Source organism: Somniosus microcephalus, chromosome 18 (genome assembly GCF_052327205.1).
Source record: "Somniosus microcephalus isolate GS21.2 chromosome 18, FLI_Smic_1.0, whole genome shotgun sequence".
NCBI classification, from domain to species: domain Eukaryota; kingdom Metazoa; phylum Chordata; class Chondrichthyes; order Squaliformes; family Somniosidae; genus Somniosus; species Somniosus microcephalus.
Window position 1 is genome coordinate 64,340,197 of NC_141004.1, and position 24,404 is coordinate 64,364,600.

At 47.1% G+C, this 24,404-nt stretch overlaps 1 protein-coding gene across 3 annotated transcripts in view; it reads right to left on the bottom strand.

The window, feature by feature from the left end:
- Positions 1–846: 846 nt before the first annotated feature.
- Positions 847–24,404, bottom strand: part of LOC147105328 (uncharacterized) — a 156,596-nt gene continuing 133,038 nt past the window's right edge. For 2 of the 3 annotated variants that reach the window (XM_086011591.1, XM_086011590.1), the window contains exons 16-18: positions 11,220–11,324; positions 7,299–7,424; positions 848–2,111 (exon numbers count right to left, since the gene is read on the bottom strand). In XM_086011591.1, coding sequence (XP_085867717.1) covers positions 1,985–2,111; positions 7,299–7,424; positions 11,220–11,324 — 358 coding nt within the window. In that variant the 3' untranslated portion in view covers positions 848–1,984. Of the gene's footprint in view, positions 2,112–7,298; positions 7,425–11,219; positions 11,325–24,404 lie in introns of all 3 variants that reach the window. The other variant, XM_086011592.1, reaches the window with a different exon arrangement.

Sequence of the window (24,404 nt, forward strand, 5' to 3'; positions counted from 1 at the left end):
TCCCTCTGCAACTGGACCCTGGACTTCCTAACAAACAGACCCCAGTCTGTCAAATTAGGTAACCACACCTCCCCCCCCCTGACCCTGAACATGGGGGCCCCACAAGGATGTGTGCTGAGCCCCCTCCTCTACTCCCTCTTCACCCACGACTGTGTGGCTGTTAATGGTTCCAACACCATCATCAAGTTTGCGGATGATACCACGGTAGTAGGCCAGATCACCAACAACGATGATTCAGCCTACAGGGAGGAGGTCCAGCATCTCGTGAAGTGGTGCGCCGATAACAACCTGGCCCTTAACATCAAGAAAACCAAAGAAATCATTGTGGACTTCAGGAAGTCCAAAGGCGGAAGTCACACCCCCATCCACATCAATGGGGCTGTGGTGGAAAGGGTGGACAGCTTTAAGTTCCTCGGAGTCCACATCACGGAAGACCTCTCCTGGTCCCTCAATACCTCCTCTCTGGTGAAGAAGGCCCAGCAGCGCCTATATTTCCTAAGGAGGCCGAAGGGATGTAACCTGTCACCGCTGATCCTCTCTAACTTTTACCGCTGAACTATAGAGAGCATCCTGACAAACTGTATCACAGTATGGTATGGCAGCTGTAGCTACTATGACCGGAAAGCCCTGCAGCGGGTAGTCAAAACTGCCCAACGCATTACCGGCACCCGGCTACCGACCATAGAGCACATATACCAGAAACACTGTCTACGGAGGTCACGGTCCATCATCAAAGACCCTACCCACCCCAGCCACAGTCTGTTCACCCTCCTGCCATCTGGGAGACGCTACAGATGCATTCGCACCCGTACGACCAGATTTAGGAACAGCTTCTTTCCCAGGGCTGTCATCCTACTGAACTCCACAAATAAACTCTAAAGCCTGCACATCTGCCAATGCACTTTATTATGGTTATGTTTATGTTAATATATTACAAGCCAAATGTATGTTGAATGTTTAAATGTCTTAATCCAAATGTACACTCTCGGGAGCCGCAAACCTACATTTCGTTGTACTGCACTTGTGCACTAACAATGACAATAAAAGTTGATTTGATTTGATTTGATTTGATTTGATTTGTATTGTCTCTCCACATCCTTCCTACCATCATGTATCAGCTCACTTCTCTGCATTGTATTTCATCTGCCATGTGTCCACCCATTGCAGCCTAACTATGTCCTCTTGAAGTCTATTACTATCTTCCTCTCTGTTTTGTGTCATCTACAAATTTTGAAATTGCGCCAAGTTCAAGTCATTAATGTATATCAAAAACAGCAGTGGTCCTAGTACTGAATCCTGGGGACTACCACTGGATCAATGTTCCCTGTAAAATTTTTTGGCGCTGCGTGGCCCCTTCAAGGGGCTGTGTGGCCCATTCAAAATATGTGGTTTCTGCATTGAAAAGCCGGCAAGCTGGATCCCTGCACAGCTTAAAGGGAACATTGCACTGTATACCTCCCTCCAGTCTGAAAAACAGTCATTCACCACAACTCTGTTTTCTATCCCTTTGCCAATTTTGTATCCATGCTGCTGCTGTCCATGTTATCCCCTGGGCTTCAATTTTGCTAACAAGCCTACTATGTGGTACTTTATCAAATGCCTTTTGAAAGTCCATATACACAACATCAACTGCACTGCCCTCATCCACCCTCTCTGTTACCTCATTAAAAACTCAATCAAGTTAGTCAAACACGATTTGCCCTGAACAAATCTGGGCTGGCTCTCCTTTATTAGTCCAAGTGGCTGTTAATTTTCTCCCGGAGTATTGTTTCTGAAAGCTTCCCCACCACTGACGTTAAACTGACTGGCCTGTAATTGCCAGGTTTATCCAGATGTTTTTGGTGGTTGCCAGGTGGGACCTTCACTGGGAACTCCTCCGAGGTGTCTCTCTCGTAAAAATGGTGGCGGACTTGCAGGTCTGTTGACATCTTTAATCTGCCGTTCCATTTGCACGCAGGAACATAATGGTTCCGATTCTTCAAAGTTAGGTACCTGAGGAGAACAGTTGTAGCAGCCATGCAACGATGAGGGTCAACACAGCAAAGGTGAGCACCATCTGGTGCCTGGACAGCGAAAACCATATCCCTGTCGATGGAGGAAGATGCTCCAACCTGAGCAAAGAAAGAAAAGAAAGAAATAACTTGCATTTATATAGCACCTTTCACAACGTCAGGATCTCCCAAAGTGTGTTACAGCCAATGAGGTACTTTCGAAGTGTAGTCACTGTTGTAATGTAGGAAACACGGCAGCCAATTTGCGCTCAGCAAGATCCCACAAACATCAATGAGAAAATGACCAGATAATCTGTTTTTTTAGTGATGTTGGTTGAGGAATAAATATTGGCCAGGATACCGAGGAGAACTCCCCTGCTTTTCTTCGCAATAGTGCCATGGGATCTTTTACATCCACCTGAAAGTGTGAATGGGGCATCGGTTTAACGTCTCAATCAAAAATGACACCTTCAATAATGCAGCACTCCCTGTGTATTGTACTAGAATGTTATCCTGTATTTTGTGTTCAAGTCTCTAGAGAGGGTATTTGAACCCACAACCTCTGACTCACAGCTGAGATTGCGTCCATTGAGCCACAGCTGACATATGAGAAAAACAGTTACTAGCCCGATATATATCTGGCATGAAGAAAGACATACAGTACAAGGAGGGACTCAAACTGAGCTGAACTGAATCATGCTGACACTGGTCTATGCCTCATAGTCAGGTGAACACTATCACTTTACAGACAATTCATAGTTGATTTATAGTGAGCCTCCTATAAAGGGTTGCTTTGTGTTATCCCTCTATGTACCTCAGTTACTCAGATAAATCTGTCTATTTACTTTAGACCAGTGGTGAATGGATAGATGGGGATGTGAGGAAGTGCATAGAAAGCGAAGGATGGGTACGTTTGCAAGGTACGTGGGTGTGCGGAGTGATGCGATGGATTGGCTTGACAAGTCAGAGTGAGGGGGGAGGGCTGGTGTGCATAGCCGGATATAGGTGAATGTGCAACTGCATTAACCTTTCCTGAGAGGGTTAGGTCATTAAAGCGCTTCCGGCACTGAATCCAGGAGCGGGGCACAATGCTCCTGACCTCCTGGGCCACGTCCAGCCACGCCTTCTTTGTGGCAGCAGCAGGTTTCTTCCTCCCGTTGCTGGGGAAGAGCATCTCTCTCCGACTCCTCACTGCCCCCAGCACTACATCAAGGGAGGCGCCGTTAAAGTGGGGCGCAGCCTTTGACTGTCCTGAATCCATTCTCACAGTTCATCTTCTCTTGCTTCCAACTCCTCCAAATTTGATCTTTGGATCGACCCTTTAAATACTGGAGTTGTGATCACGTCAAGCAGGCCCGGGTCACACCTGCTGCCGCGCAATCAATCGACACCAAACCCGGAAGCAATATTATAATGAGGTGGCTGTGTTAAAATGAAACAGACAGACAGGCTGAACTTACGTCTGGGTTCCCACGCAATAACTGACCCCGCCCCCCACACCCAGCTCACCTCCGAATTAATATCGGGTCCAGAATGCCAGCGATGCAACTGTGGCAAGTCTAGAGTTTACATTGGGCCAGAAATTCGGGTCCCCACGGGTGAGTACGCGCTGGGTACTCACGCATAGGCCCAACGAAAGTGCCGGTTTCGTGCATGCACTGCGCATGCACGGGAAACCGGAACTTCCATTCCCTTAAAGGAAGGGGTTCACAGGTCAAACGCGTGCGCCGGAGAGGCAGCGCGTATGCCTGGAACTTCCGTTTTTTTTGCAAGTTTCTCCAGGAGGGTAAGTCTCCAGGAGCTACGCTTTTAAAAAGCAGTCGCAAGGCCTGCTTTTAACAAGGTGAATTAAGTTAAATGAAAACATTTTTTCCACAGGTTTATTATTTTTAAATACTTTAAAGAGAGGCAAGTTTATTTTTAGCCTCGCTAAAAACTGTAATTGATTTTTTCAAAAATTTAAATTATTGTTTAAAAGTTATTTTATGTAATTTATAGTTATTTTAAAAATGTGATTTAAAAAAAAAATTATTTGAAGTTTTAGTGATGTTTTGGGGCTGAACTCTAATCATAGATTTGACAGGTTTTCCTGTCAAATCTATGAATGAAGCATTCCCTGCTACCATTGGCTCTCCATGGCCCATGTGATCCCAGGGGACGCATCGAACGAACTGCACCCCTGGGATACGCAAGCACTGCGCGCCGGCAGCTGGAGCAGGCCCAGGATCGGAATCCCACGCGGGCCCACAGCTCAACGGCTGGCGCGCTAGGTAAGTGCAGGTCGGGGGCTTGCACCCGCGGGAAGCCCCCGACCCGAATTTCTGGGCCATTAATCAATCTATGCTGCTTGTATCCAGACAACAACAGATTCCAGTGATGCCAATAAATTGCAAGCAAGTCTGGGAGCTGCAATTCTGACAATTTTTTTTCTTTTGTGAATATTTGTGCTCATTAAATGGTGAGAGATATTGATGCTGGTGAGCATAGTCAGGAATAGAAGAGACCAGGGGCCGAGTTTCCACGTGTTTCCGCTAGTTACATCAGCGCAATCCGGGCGGAATCAGCTGAACCAGCACAATAGATCGGAGAGTTTTAAACGTAAGTGAGTTACGCCCAAAACCACTTTGGTAAGTGCATTCCGTGATTTTTTACTCTGGTTCAAGATTCAATTTGCCCGGATCAGGCCCCGTCCACAAAAGGAGCCACGCACCCCCCCCCCCCCCCCCGACCAGGTCAACATTAGAAGATTGCGGTGATTGCGCTGGTTCGGGAGGGATCTTCAAATTGCACTCGTTTTCTGATGCACACAGGCACTAGTCGGCACGTTTTACAAGTTTTTCCTATCAAAAAATATCTAATTTACTAAGAAACTGACTAGTCTACACCAATGAAACTATTAAATGGTTCAGTTTAGGTTTTTTAAAGTCATTTTCAGTGATTTTAAATCCGGTTACTCACAGGTAGAGGACTGGACACCCTTATTAAAAATGTTTATTTTTGGTGATAAACCCATTTTCAGCTGTATTAATAAAACTGCAGCAGGTTTCCAATGTAAAATACATCAAGGAATACTTTTTAGTTGGAAAAAAAAGAAGCGATTATGTTCTATTACACTGCCCGATTGTGCTGGTTCATTGATGATTTTACATTTGCTATTATGCAAATTAATTATAACGGAAGCCTGATCTGTAACCTACCCAGCGCAATTTCAAGCAGAGTTTGGGCATAATTTCCCTAAGTGGAAACTCTACACTTAGAGGCAGAGAAAAGTTGCTTTCACTCATCGGGAATGGTAGCATAATGGTTATGTTACTAGACTAGCATTACAGTAGGCCTGGACTAATGATCTGGTAGATGTGAATTCAAATTCCCCAATAGCATTTAGTTAATTAATAAATCTAGAATAAAAAGCTCATATCAGCAATTGTGACCAGGAAACTTTGTCGTAAAGACCTGTCTGGTTCACAAATGTCCTTTTTAGGGAAGGAAATCTGCCGTCCTTACCTGGTCTGGCTTATATGTAACTCCAGACCCACAGCAATATGGTTGACTCTTAACTGCCCTCTGAAATGGCCCAGCAAGCCACTCGGTTGTGTCAAAACTGCTACACGAACTGCAGTGGTTCAAGAAGGCAGCAGCTTCTCAAGGGCAATTTGGGCAATTAGGCGATTAGGGCATTGGGCAATTAGGCGATTAGGGCATTGGGCAATTAGGCGATTAGGGCATTGGGCAATAAATGCTGACCTTACCAGCAACGCTCACATCCCATGAACAAATTTTAAAAAACACCGTCTCAATAATATTCCTTCAGATCACCCTCTCCTGCAACAATACAACATTTCTATTTCCCATATTAGCTATCCTTGTTGACTTTTTTCAGTATTGCTGCCAATCCGTGCTGACTTTGGGGCAGTTTGTGCAGATCTGCTCCCCAGAAAACACGTGCCACACTTTGAAGGGACATCTCCCAGTCATGAGGTACAGTTGAAAATAAATGCACACATGCTGCAGCGGGAATTTTTTTTTTCTTTCATTTACAACTCCCCGAGAAGAAAGCTTGTGCCTCCCATTTCCATCATTCCAGTCTTGCGGACTTGGCAGCAACTCCAATGTAAACTTTCCGGCTTTGGTGTCCTAACTCGCACCAAGTCCCGTTCACCCATCACCCCTGTGCTCGCGGACCTACATTGGCTCCCGGTCCACCGGTGCCTCGAATTTGCAATCCTCATACTTGTGTTCAAATCCCTCCATGGCCTCGCCCCTCCCTATTTTTGTTACCTCCTCCAGCCCTACAACCCTCCGAGAACTCGGCGTTCCTCCCGGCCGGCCTCCCAGCTTCCACGCTGCATAAACTTGCACTCATCCAAAACTCTGCTGCCCGTATCCTAACTCGTAACAAGTCCCGTTCACCCATCATCCCTGTGCTTGCTGTCCTCCGTTGGCTCCTGGTCCGGTAACACCTCAAATTTAAAATTCTCATCCTTGTTTTTAAGTCCCTACATGGCCTCGCCCCTCCCTAGCTCTGTAACCTCCTCCAGCCCTACAGCCCTCTGAGGACTCTGCATTCCTTCAATTCTGGCCTCTTGTGCATCCCCGATTTCCTTCGCCCCTCCATTGGCGGCCGTGCCTTCAGCTGCGTGGGCCCTAAGCTCTGGACTTCCCTCCCTAAACCTCGCCGCCTCGCCTCCTCTCTCTCCTCCTTTAAGACGCTGCTTAAAACCTACCACCTGTCCTAATGTCTCCTTCTTTGGCTCAGTGTCAATTTTTGTTTGATAACGCTCCTGTGAAGCCTCTTGGGATGTTTTAGTATGTTAAAGGCACTCTATTAATACATGCTGAGACTGGCCAGCAGGAACCCCTGCTAAATTAAATGGGCCTTCCTGGCGCCCGGCCTCAGCAAAGCCGACAAGTTTACACAGGGTTTGCTGCCGGATGTGACATGACTTGCATGTCCAGAACTGGCGGTACCGGTGCCCCTTTAAGGCCCAATGTAAACAGCTGGCACAAGGCCACCAATCCACCCAGCAACACAAAATAAGATCCCAACACCAGAAAATTGGAGGGGTGCATTCACACACAGTTGGAAATAAAAACGGAAAATGCTGAAAATGTACAGAAAGACCACCAGCATCAAAAGGAGAGAGAGAGAGGTGTCTGATGGCTCTTTTCATTAGAACACTCTGTTTCAGATGCTGATTGACTTGCTATCCACTGCCTTCATTATCTGTTCTTATTTTGGATTTCCATTATTTCGTTTCACCTATGTCGGGAATTGCACATGCTGTTGCCTCGGGCAGTGTTACTCACGTCAATGAGCCCTCGCTTGCTGCGTCTGTAGTGCACGCATCTCCATCCTCAGTCTCTGCCTCATGTGACTCCTCATTCAATGCTTTGTTCTCTGTTATAGTAACTATGTTTTCTTCCTGGTTGCATCTAAGTGTAGAAAATAGAAAGAAGGGAGTGTCAACGAATTCGCTCCCGAGCAGTACCAAATTTTCCAAACTCAAGTGCCTCAGGATCGCCATCCAGGGTCTGAAATGACCTGGATCTGTAAAACTATCGTTGGAGCCGCTCGCTGACTGTCCAATAGCTGGCTTCAATGGAACAGGTCCCATCGCAGACAGGAGGTCCAAAATGGCAGGTCTTTCCAGGGAAGGAAAGTGACATTGCGACACCATCCCTGACATTCCTGGAGACTTGCGCTGTTGGAACAGCGCTGGGCTCGTTTTCCGGCACAAGAGTGCTGAGGAAATTATGGCGTAAGTGAGTTACGCCATTATTCGCCCTACGCCATAATTTCCTGGGTACTTTTACACTGTTCCACGGAAGCCATGAAAAGTTGATTTTCATAATTCCGCCCACGCCCACACAACCCCCACCCCTCTCCGGCTCCGATTTAAGCCAATGGCGATCGTGAATTTCCTGGATTGGCGCTAGGTTTTCCACCGCAGCCACAGGTGGGCCCTTGGTCAGCTAGTATCAACGTGATTGACGGCTCTCCCGTGATTCTCAGCCTGGGAGGACCATGAAATCTGTGGAGCTTCATGTCTACAGTCTGGAATCAGGTGAATGGACTCTTATGTAATATAATAAAAAATACGCTTTGATATTTCACCATTAAAAAATAAGTCATCGTTGTGTTCGTTCTGAAGTAGAGCTCTCGAGGTAAGTGCAAGGTCATTAAATCAAATTATTTGATCTGTGAACCTATTTAAATTCATGCGTTTAAAATAATTAATTAAAATTAAATCACCGCTATTTTTTGACGTTCAATTCTGAGCCAAGACAGATCTAAACACTCCTTTGCCATTGTGTGTTAGGTTTAGCGTATTGTGCGAGCGGTGTAGGACACTATAGTGTCTGCACACGCCACTGATGAAAGTGAGGGTTTGTTTCCGCTGAGATTTTTTAGGTAGCTCAAAATACGAACGTCATCTTCTAAATACATGGTAAAAAATCATTCATTCTCAAACTAACTAAAACAATCTTCCGTAAGTGCAGCGTCGCAAAAGGATTTGAAATTCAGATTTCATAGAATCATAGAACCTTACAGCACAGAAGGAGGCCATTCGGCCCAGCGGGCCTGTGCTGGCTCTTTGAAAGAGCGGTTGTGCGTAGTCCCACATCCCCGTTTTTTGTCCGTAACCCTGCAAGTTCCTCATCCTCAACTCCCTGTCTGACTCTGTTTTAAAATTATTTATGGGATCAGCTTCCACCACCTTTTCAGGTAGAGCGTTCCAGGTCCTGACAACTCTCTGAGTGAAAAAAGTTCTCCTCATCTCCCCTCGAGATCTTTTGCCAATGTTTGGAAATTTATGACCTCTGGTTACTCACCCACTGGCCAGAGGGAACATCCTTTCTCTCTCTACTCTATCAAAACATCTCATCATCTTGAAAACCTCGATTAGGTCACCTCTTAACCTTCTCTGTTCCAAGGAGAACAGTCCGAACTTTTCCAACCAATTTCTGTGACTCGGGTCATGTCATTACTGATCCACCTAATTAGGTCACTGATGCAGATGAGGGTCAGCCATTGAACCTGTGACCTTCCTGGTCTGTATTGCTGGGCACCAAGATTTTAAGGAGCGTCTTAAAGGGAGAGAGGGAGAGAGATGCGGAGAGGTTTAAGGAGGGAATTCCAGAGCTTAGGGCCTCAGCAGCTGAAGGCACGGCCACCAATCGCGGGGTGAAGGAAATCGGGGATGCACAAGAGGCCAGAATTGAAGAGGCCATGTAGAGACTTAAAAACAAAGTTGAGAATTTTAAATTTGAGGTGTTACCGGACCAGGAGCACAAGGGTGATGGGTGAACAGGACTTGTTACGAGTTAGGATAAGGGCAGTAGAGTTTTGGATGAGTGCAAGTTTCTGAGGCCCCTGATTCGTCATTGTGCTCAAATTACTTTTCAAGGAAATTTCAGCATCATTTTGTGACGAGAAGATTGACACGTAAAAAGGCGTCATTTAATCATTTTACCAGTGAGAACAAAGTTTCCTCAGGCACTTGGATAGTATCTTGAGGTTCTTTTAACACTTTCCAAGTTCACCCAGTGATTTAGAGAGATTATCCAGTCAGTTCCTCTGGAGTCCCCCAAAGATCCTCCTATTTCTCATCTACATGCTGCCCCTTGGTGACATAATCCGAAAACACAACGTCAGATTCCACATGTACGCTGACGACACCCAGCTCCACCTCACCACCACTTCTCTCGACCCCTCCTCTAGCTCTGATTTGTCACGCTGCTTGACCGACATCCAGTTCTGGATGAGCAGAATTTTCCTCCAACTAAATATTGGGAAGAACAAAGCCATTGTCTTTGGTCCCCGCCACAAACTCCGTTCCCTAGCCACCGACTCCATCCCTCTCCTTGGCCATTGTCTGAGGCTGAACCAGATTGTTCGCAACTTTGGCCTCCTATTTGACCCTGAGCTGAGCTTCTGACCCCATATCCTCTCCAGCACAAAGCCTACTTCCACCTCTGTAATATCACCCATCTCCACCCCTGCCTCAGCCCACCTACTGCTGAAACCTTCATCCATGCTTTTGTTATCTCCAGACTCGACTAATCCAATGTTTTCCTGGCCGGCCTCCCAGCTTACATGCGCCATAAACTTGCACTCACCCAAAACTCCCTACTGCCCTTATCCTAAATCGTAACAAGTCCTGTTCACCCATCACCCCTGTGCTCACTGACCTATATTGGCTCCTGGTCCGGTAGCACCTCAAATTTAAAATTCTCAACCTTGTTTTTAAGTCTCTACATGGCCTCTTCAATTCTGGCCTCTTGTGCATCCCCGATTTCCTTCGCCCCACCATTGGTGGCCGTGCCTTCAGCTGCTGAGGCCCTAAGCTCTGGAATTCCCTCCTTAAACCTCTCCGCATCGCTCTCCCTCTAAGATGCTCCTTAAAATCTTGGTGCCCAGCAATACAGACCAGGAAGGTCACGGGTTCAATCCAATCGCTGGTTTAGCCAATTCCCAACTGTGGTTAGTGTTATAAATCTAATCATCATGAAGAACCGACTCATGAAATAACACTGGACGGCCAGCTGGTGGCGCCGTCCAAGGAGTATAAATACTCAGGCGTAGGCCTAGCTTGCCCAGGGACATTTTGTAAGACAGGAACTGGTGAAGTACAACTAGACCTCCATGTTTTGAAACAAGTTGATTAAAGCCTTGCTTTATACTCGAACCAAGTGCGTAGTGAGTTTTATTACGTCAGTTGGTGTGCTACAACTGGTCAGAGTATCTGCTGGGCTTCCACGCCTGAGTGCCATCCAGTGACGCGTGCCAAAGTACATGTCAGGGTAAGGACAGGATCAGGCTTAGCTCCGATGCCTCCCGTGGTTCAATAGTCTGCCAACACTCACTGTCTGGGATCACACCAAAACTCCAGAATAACTATCGAACCTTCCATCCTGGGCCTGGCAATTCTGTGGTACAAGCAACTAAGGAGCCAATTTGCTCTACATGTAATGGAGCATCTCTATCTGTACTTAACCCACAATCCTGTTCCTGGACAAATATTCATCCAGCTCTTCTCTAAAGATGGTACTTGCCTGGCATTTCCTATTGGTCTAGGAGCACCTCTGAACAAGGCTTTACCCCTTTCTATGGGAGAACCTCAGACACCTCCCTGCCCCGCCCAGGTTTTAAGTCATAAATGTTGGCCTGGGTGTCCGAGGAATACGCTATTACTCCCAATGAGCTCGTGAAGTGTCCAGGCCTACCTCTTGAGGGGGGAGTCTGTCGTATCTGTTAAGAGAATAGAGGTTTGTCCTGATCTCACAGATTTCCAGTTTGCTATTTCTTCCAAGCTCCTCTTCCTTTCTGACCTAGGAAATGGAAAAGAATATAAACGGCTAGAATTTACCGTTGACAATATTAGTGGATGCATTTTTCTATCTCCACCTTAATGCATCTATTAACACAGTTATAGCAAATACTGAGGAGTCTTTCCATTTTTGTGAGGTTCTCGCAGTGTCCTGGCCGCCATTCATCCTTCAGCCAACATCACCGGAAACTGGGTGACTGGTTGATGCGCCATCAATTACTCAAAAGACTGAGGTTAAGCGAGTAACAATCAGGCTTTTATTAACTAAAGAATGAAGGTCTTGTCTCGAGTGGTCGACCCGTCCAGAATACTAAGGGGCTGGGAGGTAGTCACTTATATACCTGGAATAGTGGGAGGAGTCAGCCGAGGCATGTCCAGACCTGTACCTAGTGGAATACACATTACACATACAGACAGGTTATAACAGTGGTTTACCACACTGGTCATTTATCTCATTTGCTGTTTGTGGGACTTGCTGTGACTGGACATCAAATGAAAGTAATTAATTGGCTGTGACACATTTTGGGCCATCCTGAGGATGTGAAAGGTGCTATAAAAATGCAAACTTTTCTTACATAGAGGTGCAGTTGAGGTGTCAGCCTTGGCTCAGTGGTAGCACTCCCACCTCTAAGTTAGTAGCTCATGGGTTCCAGCCTCACTCCAGAGACCAGTGCATCATTCAGGCTGACACGACAGTGCAGCACTGAGGGAGTGCTGTACTGCTTGGAGGTGTTATCTTCTGGGTGAGATGTTAAACCAAGGCCCCCTCTGCCCTCTCAGGTGGAAAGAAAAGAAAGACTTGCATTTATATAGCACCTTTCACGACCAAAACAATTTACAGCCAATTATGTACTTCTTGAAGTGTAGTCACTGTTGTAATGTAGCAAACCCGGCAGCCAATTTGCGCACAGCAAGATCCCACAAACAGCAATGTGATAATGACCAGATAATCTTTCTTAATGATGTTAATTGAAGGATATATATTGGCCAGGACACCGGGAATAAGTCCCCTGCTCTTCTTTGAAATAGTGCCATAGGATCTTTTACGTCCACTTGAGAGGGCAGACGGGTCCTTGGTTTAAAGTCTCATCCGAAAGACAGGACCTCTGACAGTGCAGCACTCCCTCAGCACTGCACTGGAGTGTCAGCCTAGCTTTATGTGCTCAAGTCCCTGGAGAGGTACTTGAACCCACAACCTTCTGACTCAGAGGTGAGAGTGCTCCCCACTGAGCCACGCCTGGTAAAAGATCCCATGGCACTATTTTAAAAAAAGCATTTTTCTCATGGCTCTCTCTCACACTCACCCATTTATTGTGTAAAAATTCACAGCTCTCTCTCACACTCACACCCATTTATTGTGTAAAAAATCACGGCCCTCTTTCACACTAACACTCATTAATTCTGTATATATTCACGGCCCTCTTTCACACTCACACTCATTAATTCTGTATATATTCACGGCCCTCTTTCACACTCACACTCATTAATTCTGTATATATTCACGGCCCTCTTTCACACTCACACTCATTAATTCTGTATATATTCACGGCCATCTTTCACACTCACACTCATTAATTCTGTATATATTCACGGCCATCTTTCACACTCACACTCATTAATTCTGTATATATTCACGGCCCTCTCTCACACTCACACTCATTAATTGTGTATTGTAACAGAGTGAGAGGAAGGAGCTGAGAGTGAGAAGGTGTAGGCTGGAACGTAATCCCTGTTATTATTTTGTTCATCGCTGTACTTAAAGAAACAACTGCAATGGGTGAATAAACCTCACTTATTTTAAGCTCTAGTCTGCGTGTCTAATTGACCACTGGGTCCTGGGCCTGCTTCAGCTTGTTACACATGGGGCTGGATTTTCATTCAGAAGTCAGGAAGGAGGCGGATCTACAACTTTCGGGTTTTAGTCCCGCCTCCATCGACGTCCGGCCAATCCACGCGATTTTCCCTTGATTGACCTTGTTGAGCCCACCCAGCGGGCTCAGCAGGCCAATTAAGGGCCACCCGGCAACAGGTGACGTCACAGACTGAAATTTCATCTGTCAAGACGTGTTGACAGGTGAAATATCAGTGTTTCACAGCTGTTTGAAGCTGTCAAACACTGACAGTCTTCTAACCTGAGTCCTTCTATGCAGACTCAGTTAGAAATCTCGCCGGCACTGAAAGCTGTAGGCTGTCACTTTTGACAGTTCACAGCCATTTTGCTTTCAGTGCCGGCTGAATGATGGACTCCCGAAGCCTAGAGGAAGGAAGGCTGTAAAGGTAAGTACAGGTAATTGAAACTTCTTTACACACTTTAGACACATCAAACACACTTACCTTTGCACTCATGCACCCATCACTCACCTGAACACCGACATCTCGACCCCTCCAAGTCCTTCAACTCGATGGCCCGCCTCCTCTAACCTGGCGTGGTTTGGAGCCGTCGGGAATCCCACACAACACCCCTCAACATAGGGATTAGGCTAAAAACTGCCTGTTAACAGGCAGTTAATTGGCACTAATCCCTTCCCGCCTCGGGTTGGCGGCTCCCAGTGCGGGGCGGGTACCCGCCTCCTTTGAAACTTATGTGGAGGCGGGTTTTGGGCGGGATGGTGTCGGGACCCCCGAATTCGGGATTTTAACCCCCTGCACGCCTAAAAGCCCGCCTCACGGCACACTGAAAATCAACCTGATGATGTCAGGAGTGGAATTTTGGCACTCTGAAAAAAGGCCGCGGCCCACCATCATGGAGGAAATGCTGAGAGCATTCATGCAGGCCGTATTGGCACAACAGGAGCAGACTAACAAGATCCTGGAATTCCAACAAGAAACAAATCGGATCATGATAGTGAAAGCCGAAAGAGCTGAGGTGGGAGATCCAGCCCAGTGACAGACCTGCAGCCTATCTGGCCTAGCGACAGACCTGCAGCCTATCCGGCCTAGCGACAGACCTGCAGCCTATCCAGCCTAGCGACAAACCTGCAGCCTATCCGGCCTAGCGACAGACCTGCAGCCTATCCGGCCTAGTGACAGACCTGTAGCCTATCCGGCCTAGCAACAGACCAGCAGCCTATCCGGCCTAGCGTCAGACCTGCAGCATATCCAGCCTAGCGTCAGACCTGCAGCCTATCCAGTGTAGTGACACACCTGCAGCCTATCCAGCCTAGCGACAGACCTGTAGCCTATCCGGCCTAGCATCAGACCTGCAGCTTATCCAGTGTAGTGACACACCTGCAGCCTAGCCGGCCTAGCGACAGACCAGCAGCCTAACCAGCGTAGTGACAGACCAGCAGCCTATCTGGCCTAGTGACAGACCTGCAGCCTATCCGGCCTAGCGACAGACCTGCAGCCTATGCAGCCTAGCAACAGACCTGCAGCCTATCCAGCATAGTGACAGACTTGCAGCCTATCCGGCCTAGTGACAGACCTGCAGCCTATCCGGCCTAGCGACAGACCTGCAGCCTATCCGGCCTAGTGACAGACCTGCAGCCTATTCAGCATAGTGACAGACCTGCAGCCTATCCGGCCTAGCGACAGACCTGCAGCCTATCCAGCATAGTGACAGACCTGCAGCCTATCCGGCCTAGCGACAGACCTGCAGCCTATCCAGCATAGTGACAACCTGCAGCCTATCCGGCCTAGCGACAGACCTGCAGCCTATCCAGCATAGTGACAACCTGCAGCCTATCCGGCCTAGCGACAGACCTGCAGCCTATCCAGCATAGTGACAACCTGCAGCCTATCCGGCCTAGCGACAGACCTGCAGCCTATCCGGCTTAGTGACAGACCTGCAGCCTATCCGGCTTAGTGACAGACCTGCAGCCTATCCAGCCTAGCGACAGACCTGCAGCCTATCCAGCCTAGCGACAGACCAGCAGCCTATCCAGCCTAGCGACAGACCAGCAGCCTATCCAGCCTAGCGACAGACCAGCAGCCTATCCAGCCTAGCGACAGACCTGCAGCCTATCCAGCCTAGCGACAGACCAGCAGCCTATCCAGCCTAGCGACAGACCAGCAGCCTATCCAGCCTAGCGACAGACCTGCAGCCTATCCGGCCTAGCGACAGACCAGCAGCCTATCCAGCCTAGCGACAGACCAGCAGCCTATCCAGCCTAGCGACAGACCAGCAGCCTATCCAGCCTAGCGACAGACCTGCAGCCTATCCGGCCTAGCGACAGACCTGCAGCCTATCCGGCCTAGCGACAGACCAGCAGCCTATCCAGCCTAGCGACAGACCAGCAGCCTATCCAGCCTAGCGACAGACCAGCAGCCTATCCAGCCTAGCTTGGAATTGCAGAAGATGACTCCCGGCAGTGATGTGGAGACGAACCTTCTGGCCTTTGAACGATGTTCCAAGCGAGAACATGGCCAAAAGAACAGTGGTCAGAGATTTTGGCCTCTTGTGCATCCCCGATTTCATTTTTGGTAGGAGATGCCCAAAAGGCAAACTTTGAAGTGGAATTGACAGATGCAGCTGATTACCAAACGCTGAATGAGGAAATCGTGGGCCGTACTGGAGTAACCCCCATGGTGGGAGCTCGACGGTTTCAAGCCTGGGCCTATGAGGTGGGGAAACCTCCAAGATCACAGATGTATGACCTGATACACCTGGCCCGGCAAGGGTCGCAGCCCGAGACAAATAACCCGGGGAAGATTGCAGAGCTGATAGTCATGGACTGGTTCATCTGAGCTCTACCTCCAAACGTCAGGAGATGGGTCGGACAAGGAGAGCCAGTAGACACCCAGGAGCTGATGGCCGTAGTAGAGCGACATTTAGTGGTGGAGGACCCGGCTCGCGATCGAGGAGACGGCACCTCCAGGACCCTATAGCGCCCTCCTAGCCCGTAGAACTGCAGAGATCCCGGTAAAACTATATGGTGGAACAGGGATGCTGAAGTGCAGCAAGAAGCTGTGAAGGGACATTGTAAGCTCTTTGATAACGAGGTTAAAAAATGTTAAATCTGATTAAGGTGTTATCGTTGTGATGGGTTGGGGCATATTGCAAGACGATGCCATAACATTGGGGAACCTATGGACTGTAGTCTGGGAACCGAGCCCCTGGGGAGAATTATTTGATTGGTCTAGTGGAGGCCATCCATTGTTTATTGAAGCCCATAAAGTTAAACAGTAAAGCAGTCACGGTGTTGACTGATTCCGGTAGCGTCCTAACCTTAGGAGATGCCAATCTGGTCCGACCTCCCCAGTTACTTCATGGGTCCAAAACAGGGGTATGGTGTGTGCATGGGGAATGTGGTATTACCCCACTACTATGGTGACCTTAGAGTATGATGGGAAAAGTCAGGCGATTACCGCAGAGGTAGTCCCACGCCTCCCTCAACCAGTGATCCTGGGAAGGGATCTTCCAGAATTTGAAGCTCTCTTTAAAAACAAGGCTCAGAATAGGCCTGTGTCGGACATGAACACGAATGAGGAGTTCGCTCAAGATTTTCCCTTTGTGAACCCCGTCATTTTCCAGGGAATTCGGAAGAAATAAAAATCGAAAGGAGAGCGAAGGCGGGATAAGGCTTAAGGAGTTAGGGAACGGGTCCCTGGTATTTTAGCAGATCAACTCAAGAGATTTTCCATTAGTAGAACACTTCTGTCAGATGCAGAGGGAGAAGTTTCCCAAGAGGTCCTTCTTAGGAGAAGGGAAGACACATAGAGGAGTTTCACATGAGTTGACAGATTTTAAACGGGAACAAGCTAATGACCTGGCTTTTCAGAACGTGAAAACCGAAGTGGCATCGGTTAATGGATACCCAGCAGCAGGTACAGGTAGACTATCCTTTATCCGAACTTCCGAAAACCTCTAAAAACCGAAAGTTTTTTCGTTCAGCGTAAGTCGTACGCACGACACCGACCCCCGCCCCCGACCCCCCGCCGACCCCCCCACCGCCGCCGACCCCCGCCGACCCCCACCCCCGACCCCCCGCCGACCCTGACCCACCCCCGACCCCCCACCGACCCCCCCGCCGACGCCGACCCCCCGCCGACGCCGACCCCCACCCCCGCCGACGCCGACCCCCACCCACGACCCCCCCGCCGACCCCCACCCCAGACAAATTTCCCAGTCTTATAAAATACCTTCTGAAATCCGAAATTTTCCGAAAACCGAAACACGGCTGGTCCCGAGGTTTTCGGATAAAGGATAGTCTACCTGTAATTAAAAAGGGCTGGGCCTTACTATATAATTGAGAATGATTTATTGTACAGGGTGACCACTGAGCACAGGGCAGAGGTAGAACAACTACTGGTTGTAAAACCCTTTCGACGGCCAGTATTAGATCTGGCCCATAAACACTTGTTGGTTGAATATCCCGGGGTAGAAAAAACCCAGGAGAAAATCTTACAAAGTTTTTTTTGGCCAGGGATTTATAAAGAATTTCTATTGTATTGTAATTCACGTCTAGAATGTCAATTGGCAGGACCCAAACCTCGTCTCCGTGCTCCGTTGGTCCCCCTACCCATAATCGATGTACCATTCGAAAGATTTGCTGAGGACCTGGTGGGGCCTTTGGAAAGATCTGCCAAGGGATACCAGTATATTCTAGTGATGGTTGATTATGCGACTAGGTATCCAGAGGCTATTCCCTCATGGAACATGGCATCATAGAACATTGGGGCAATGAATTAGTAAGGGTATTTTCCAGGGTAGGAATTCCAAAAGAGATTCTGTCATATCAGGGGACTCCGTTTATATCCAAACTAATGGGAGGCCTTTGTGCGTTGTTAAAGAGTAGGCTCTACAAACCTCGGGATATCATCCTTAGATCCATGGGTTGGGACAGCATTTCAGTATGTTGAAGTTCAGTAGTGGAAAGGGATGGCAAGAACTGGGGCGTCTCATTACGGTACGTAATGTTTGAAATTCAAGGAGTTTCACGGGCTTTTCACCTTTCGAGCTTCTCTATGGGAGACAACGCCGTGGGCTTCTAGATATTATTAGGGAGGAATTGAAAGAAAGACTTGCATTTATATATTGTCTTTCATGACCACCGGACGTCCCAAAGTGCTTTACAGCCAATGAAGTACTATTTGAAGTAATGTAGGAAACCCGGCAGCCAATTTGCACACAGCAAGCTCCCACAAACAGCGATGTGATAATAACCAGATAATGTGTTTTTTTTGTTATGTCAGTTGAGGGATAGATATTGGCCAGGACACAAGGGATAACTCCCCTGCTCTTCTTTGAAATAGTGCCATGGGATCTTATACGTCCACCTGAGAGAGCAGACAGGGCCTCGGGTTAACGTCTCATCTAAAAGACGGCACCTCTGACAGTGCAGCGCTCCCTCAGCACTGCACTGGAGTGCCAACCTAGCTTTAAGGTGCTGAAGTCCCTGGAGTGGGACTTGAACCCACAACCTTCTGACTCAGAGGCGAGGGTGCTACCAATGGAGCCATGGCTGACACTACAGAATAGCCCTGCGCAGAATGTGGAGGAACACATCCTGAAAATGAGGGCGAGGGTGGAGACAGTCACTCCTCTAGTAAGGGAACACCTGGAAAAGGCTTACGAAAAGCAACGGGTCGACCCTGGCAACAGGCCAGGGTGAGGCGGTTCTGTCAGGGCGACCAAGTTTTGTTTCTGGTTCCCATGCCCGAGAGCAAACTAGTGGCTCAATGGTAGGGCTCATACGAGATTGTGGGGCCTGTAAACTACAAAGTTAGTCAGCCTGGGAGAAGACGGAAGGAGCAGATCTATCATGTTAATCTGCTAGATCCATGGAGAGATCAGGAGGCTCTCGTGCCTGAGCGGGACCCTCTTTTGGAAACTAAGAGAAACTAGTAAATTTCACCTGGCCGAAGAGCTGACGGCACAGCAGCGACTAAAACTGCTCAAAATAGTCGAAAGAAATAGGGATGTTTTTACCTCTTGACCTGGGAAAACTCAGGTTATTAAACATGATGGCCCGGAATTTGCGGTCACAAGGGTCTCGCGATCTCTGCGGCGAGCAGTTTGCCTTTTTCGAAGTGCAATTGAGATCAGTGTAGCGCAGTGGGAATCCGAGTGAAATCAACTAGCTGTCTAAGCAGCCAATCACAATGCAGCATTCTCACAGCCAGGGAACCAGGAAGTGAAGAAGCTGCTTTTATTCTGACTTTTAAAAAATGTTACAGAGTGCAAAACAAAGACTGGGGCTGTCACATGGGGAAAAGGCAAACCTGAAATAAATATAAACAAACTTTTAAAAAATATAAATTTTTTAAAGTTTCTTAAAAATTTTGATTTTTATTATAATGGATAAATTTGACACTCCACAAAATTAAAATGAGTTTTTCAGGACCATAATATTTCTTTAGCAGTCAATACGCTGTTAAAACCCCAGTTACACCTGATCCAACAAGGTCTAACCCTTTAATGGGGTATTTAACAGCGATATTACCGCAGAAAAGCCTAAGCTTTTGTCAGTTTCACTGATTTCGCTAATTGCACTGATTGCCGGCTGTCGGGGTGGGGAGGGCACAGCGCAGCCAGTGTCGGAGCAATGAATGACTGACCGCAACTTCAGGATTTCCGCGTTTAGATGCGCGTGCGCTAAATCACGAAGTTGCAGTCAGTTTCAAGTTTCAAAGGGGTAATAGCAGTGGATGCAGTTAGTTCACCGTCATTACACACCGCAAATTCCGGGCCATTATCATTAATGCCTCCGGGGATAATGGTCTCGATGAAATCGCACTGGATCCCCGAGGCAAAGAGACAGGAGGTCTCTCAAAGAGGTCAGCAGAATGCTAGAGCTAGGGTTAAAACTTCAAAAATCAGAAACTCGACCACAACCCCTTCCAACACACCTACTCCTGGTTTAACAGAGGCGGGTTGGGGGGGCAGGTGACTAACCTGCTCTCGAGAGGCGGGTCAGTAATTTAAATATGTTAACGAGGCTGCACGGCACAAATTTCACCAGAGTTGTACTTTTAACTGCTGCAGGTCAGGTTTCCCAGGGCTCGGGAAACCCGGCAGCTGAAGGGAGGTGAAACGGCCAGATTCAGCAGGTAAGTGCCTCTCCAGCACAGCTTGTGAGCCAGGAGGAGCAGGAGTATTTCCCCCCACTACCAAACTAACCTGCTTCCCTCTCTGCGATCCATCGACCCCCGACCTCCAATCTACCCATGACCTCCACAATCTCTCCCCCACCCCCGACCATGATACCTCCCTCTCTCCCTCCCTCCTATCCGCTCCCCGGCTGCGACCTAGTGCCACAGGCCGGCCTGCCTGACAGAGGTGCTGTCATTAAATTCATCAGGACATCCACATTATCCACATTGCCAGCTTTCCCGGCCGCTACACCTCCTCTCCCTGCCTCCCCGCTTTCTCGCCGTAATGGGCAGGTACTCTAATTGGCAGGATGTGACTAGTGACGTCCCACAGGGATCTGTCTTGGGGTCTCAACTATTCACTGTATTTATTAAGGACTCACATGACGGGATAAAAAGCCACATATCCAAGTTTGCCGATGTCACAAATATTGGGTCCATCGTGTAAATATTCACAGCTCTCTCTCACACTCATTCATTGTGTAAATATTCACAGCCCTCTCCCACACTCATTCATTGTGTAAATATTCACAGCCCTCTCCCACACTCATTCATTGTGTAAATATTCACAGCTCTCTCTCACACTCATTCATTGTGTAAATATTCACAGCCCTCTCTCACACCCATTCATTGTGTAAATATTCACAGCTCTCTCTCACACTCATTCATTGTGTAAATATTCACGGCCCTCTCTCACGCTCACACTCATTCATTGTGTAAATATTCACGGCCCTCTCTCACACTCACACTCATTCATTGTGTAAATATTCACGGCCCTCTCTCACACTCACACTCATTCATTGTGTAAATATTCACGGCCCTCTCTCACGCTCACACTCATTCATTGTGTAAATATTCACGGCCCTCTCTCACGCTCACACTCATTCATTGTGTAAATATTCACAGCCCTCTCTCACACTCATTCATTGTGTAAATATTCACGGGCCTCTCTCACGCTCACACTCATTCATTGTGTAAATATTCACGGCCCTCTCTCACGCTCACACTCATTTATTGTGTAAATATTCACGGCCCTCTCTCACGCTCACACTCATTCATTGTGTAAATATTCACGGCCCTCTCTCACGCTCACACTCATTCATTGTGTAAATATTCACGGCCCTCTCTCACGCTCACACTCATTTATTGTGTAAATATTCACGGCCCTCTCTCACGCTCACACTCATTTATTGTGTAAATATTCACGGCCCTCTCTCACGCTCACACTCATTCATTGTGTAAATATTCACGGCCCTCTCTCACGCTCACACTCATTCATTGTGTAAATATTCACGGCCCTCTCTCACGCTCACACTCATTCATTGTGTAAATATTCACGGCCCTCTCTCACGCTCACACTCATTCATTGTGTAAATATTCACGGCCCTCTCTCACGCTCACACTCATTCATTGTGTAAATATTCACGGCCCTCTCTCACGCTCACACTCATTTATTGTGTAAATATTCACGGCCCTCTCTCACGCTCACACTCATTCATTGTGTAAATATTCACGGCCCTCTTTCACGCTCACAACTCATTTATTGTGTAAATATTCACGGCCCTCTCTCACGCTCCATTGGACTGATTGTCCCACATGGGATGGTGGGAAGTGCTGGAATAAAGGTTCCTGTAAAGGCTGCTCCTTTTTGTGAGTAGGATTTTATTCTGTTTAGAGCTTTATCCACAAACAACTTGACATCAGCTCTAAATTAGATGAACAATACGATTCTGTGAAAGTGTAGCTGCAGCTCCCTCACGCACAATGCTTCAGGAAAATCAGGAATTATCACTCGGGTTGCGTCTCAATTGTAATGATCAATAACATGTCATTCTATAGTGGACACTAGGTGGAGCCGTAGAGCTGTATATAGCTGTATGTATAAGACTACACTACCCAGCTGTATGATATTAAGACTACATTACCCATGAGGCACTAGACTACCCACAAGGCAACAGTCAAGATGACAGCCTGCACACAGGAGCACACATGCTGCATCTCTACAGATACTGTACCTAGAAAACGTGTACTGAATAAATGACTAGCTAGAAGCTAGCTGTGTTCATAATAAGAATGTCTATTTATTAATGAACATAAGATGGTACCAGGATGGTGAAGATCTGCTGAAAATTGTGAAAAGCGACATGGAGAATTTGAAGCCACCAGAGCGTTTGAATCTTGAGGGAAATGTCGACTACAATTGGCGGATTTTTAAACAACAATTCGAACTCTACATTGCTGCCATCGGATTCGGTACGAAGCCAGACGCAAGAAAAATAGCGTTGCTGCTTACAGTTGCAGGCCCACAGGCGATAGAGGTATTTAATACATTTGTATTTAATCCAGAGGAGAACAGAGAAAAATTAGAAGATGTGCTAAAAGAAATTGATGCACATTGCTCTCCCAAAAAGAATGAGACGTATGAAAGATACATCTTCCGTTCTCGGACACAGCAACAAAATGAGACTTTTGATAGCTTTATAACTGATCTGAAACTGAAAGCACAGACATGTAATTTCTCTGAGCTCAAAGCATCCATGATTCGTGACCAGATTGTGTTTGGTATTCATGATAAAAAAGTCAGGGAACGTCTGTTGAGAGAAGCCGAACTAAATTTGGAAAATGCGGTGAAAATATGCCAAGCCAGCGAGCTAGCTCGAAAGCACGCGAAGACTTTCAGTGAAATCAATAATGATGCGATTGTAATGAGTGATAATGCTGCTGTCGGTGCTGTGTCCTACAAGGGGAAGAAACGTGGGCAAAACAGAAATGAAAAGCAATCGGAGGATGAAATTTTTAATTGTAAACGCTGTGGTTACAAACACCAGTTAAGACAATGCCCAGCGTTTGGAAAAATGTGCACAAAGTGTAATGGAAAGAATCACTTTGTCAAACAATGCTTTTCAAAAGTAAAAACAACGAAAGGGCAACAAGTTAATGTGATTGAGGACACTGATTTAAGTGAGACATTTTTTGTAGGAATGGTGTCATGTGACGATATCAAAAAAGATACAGAAAATGTGCAGCCCTCAGAAATGGACAATGCTGAACATAAAGTCAATGCAGTAAAAGTGGACAAATGGATGATCCCACTGCAGATAAATGGAGCATTAGTTACCTTGAAACTAGACACTGGGGCAAAAGCAAACTTAATCAGTACGAGTGACATTAACAATATGAAAGAAAAGCCCAAAATACAGAAAATGTCAGTACTACTGAAGAGCTATAATGGACAGAAAATAGATAGCTTAGGTGTGTGCAGACTTAAAGTGACAGTCAAAGACAAAGTGCATCATCTCATGTTTTCTGTTGTGGCTGAAAGACTTGATTCGATACTAGGTGACAAAGCTTGTGAAGACTTAGAACTGGTCAAGAGAGTCTACCGTATAAACTGTGCCATAAGCAGACCAGATGACTCGGGTGATGAAGCAGAGAGCCCATCAAGGATGAAAAGGCCAAAGGGTATCCATGTCTTCAAAAAGCCTAGTTTCTCCAAGAAGAAAGAAAAAGACTTTAAGGTCAAAGAGAAGCCAAAGGAAGAAAAGCACAAAGAGGAAAAACACAAGGAGAAAAAGTCCAAAGATATAACCGCAGCAGATGTTGTTAAGCAGTGGAAAGAGAAAAAGTAAAAGAAAAAGCCTGCACCAGAGCAGGAAGCAGTTCCGGTGGATACTCCTTCTTCCCTCAGGCCAATCTTTGGTGTTCCATTAGCCGAGGCTGCTGAGAGGACTATGCTGTATGATGGGATCCAGCTGCCAGCAGTTTTTCGAGAGTGCATTGACTACATTGAGAGTTATGGCATGAAGAGTGAAGGAAACACTGAAACCCTCTCCAAGCAAAGATCGCAAGGAGACCTCGATCTATACAAGAGCAGATTGATGACAATGCCGCAACTGCATCTTGTCATTCACCGCCAGAACAACCTCATGAAGACACATCAGACTTACCCGTGTTGAGAAGATCCACACGTGAAGTAAAAAAGCCTGATAGACTTAATCTTTGAGTACAATGTAAAGCTTTGAAAATGTGTTGACTGTTTTGAAAATGT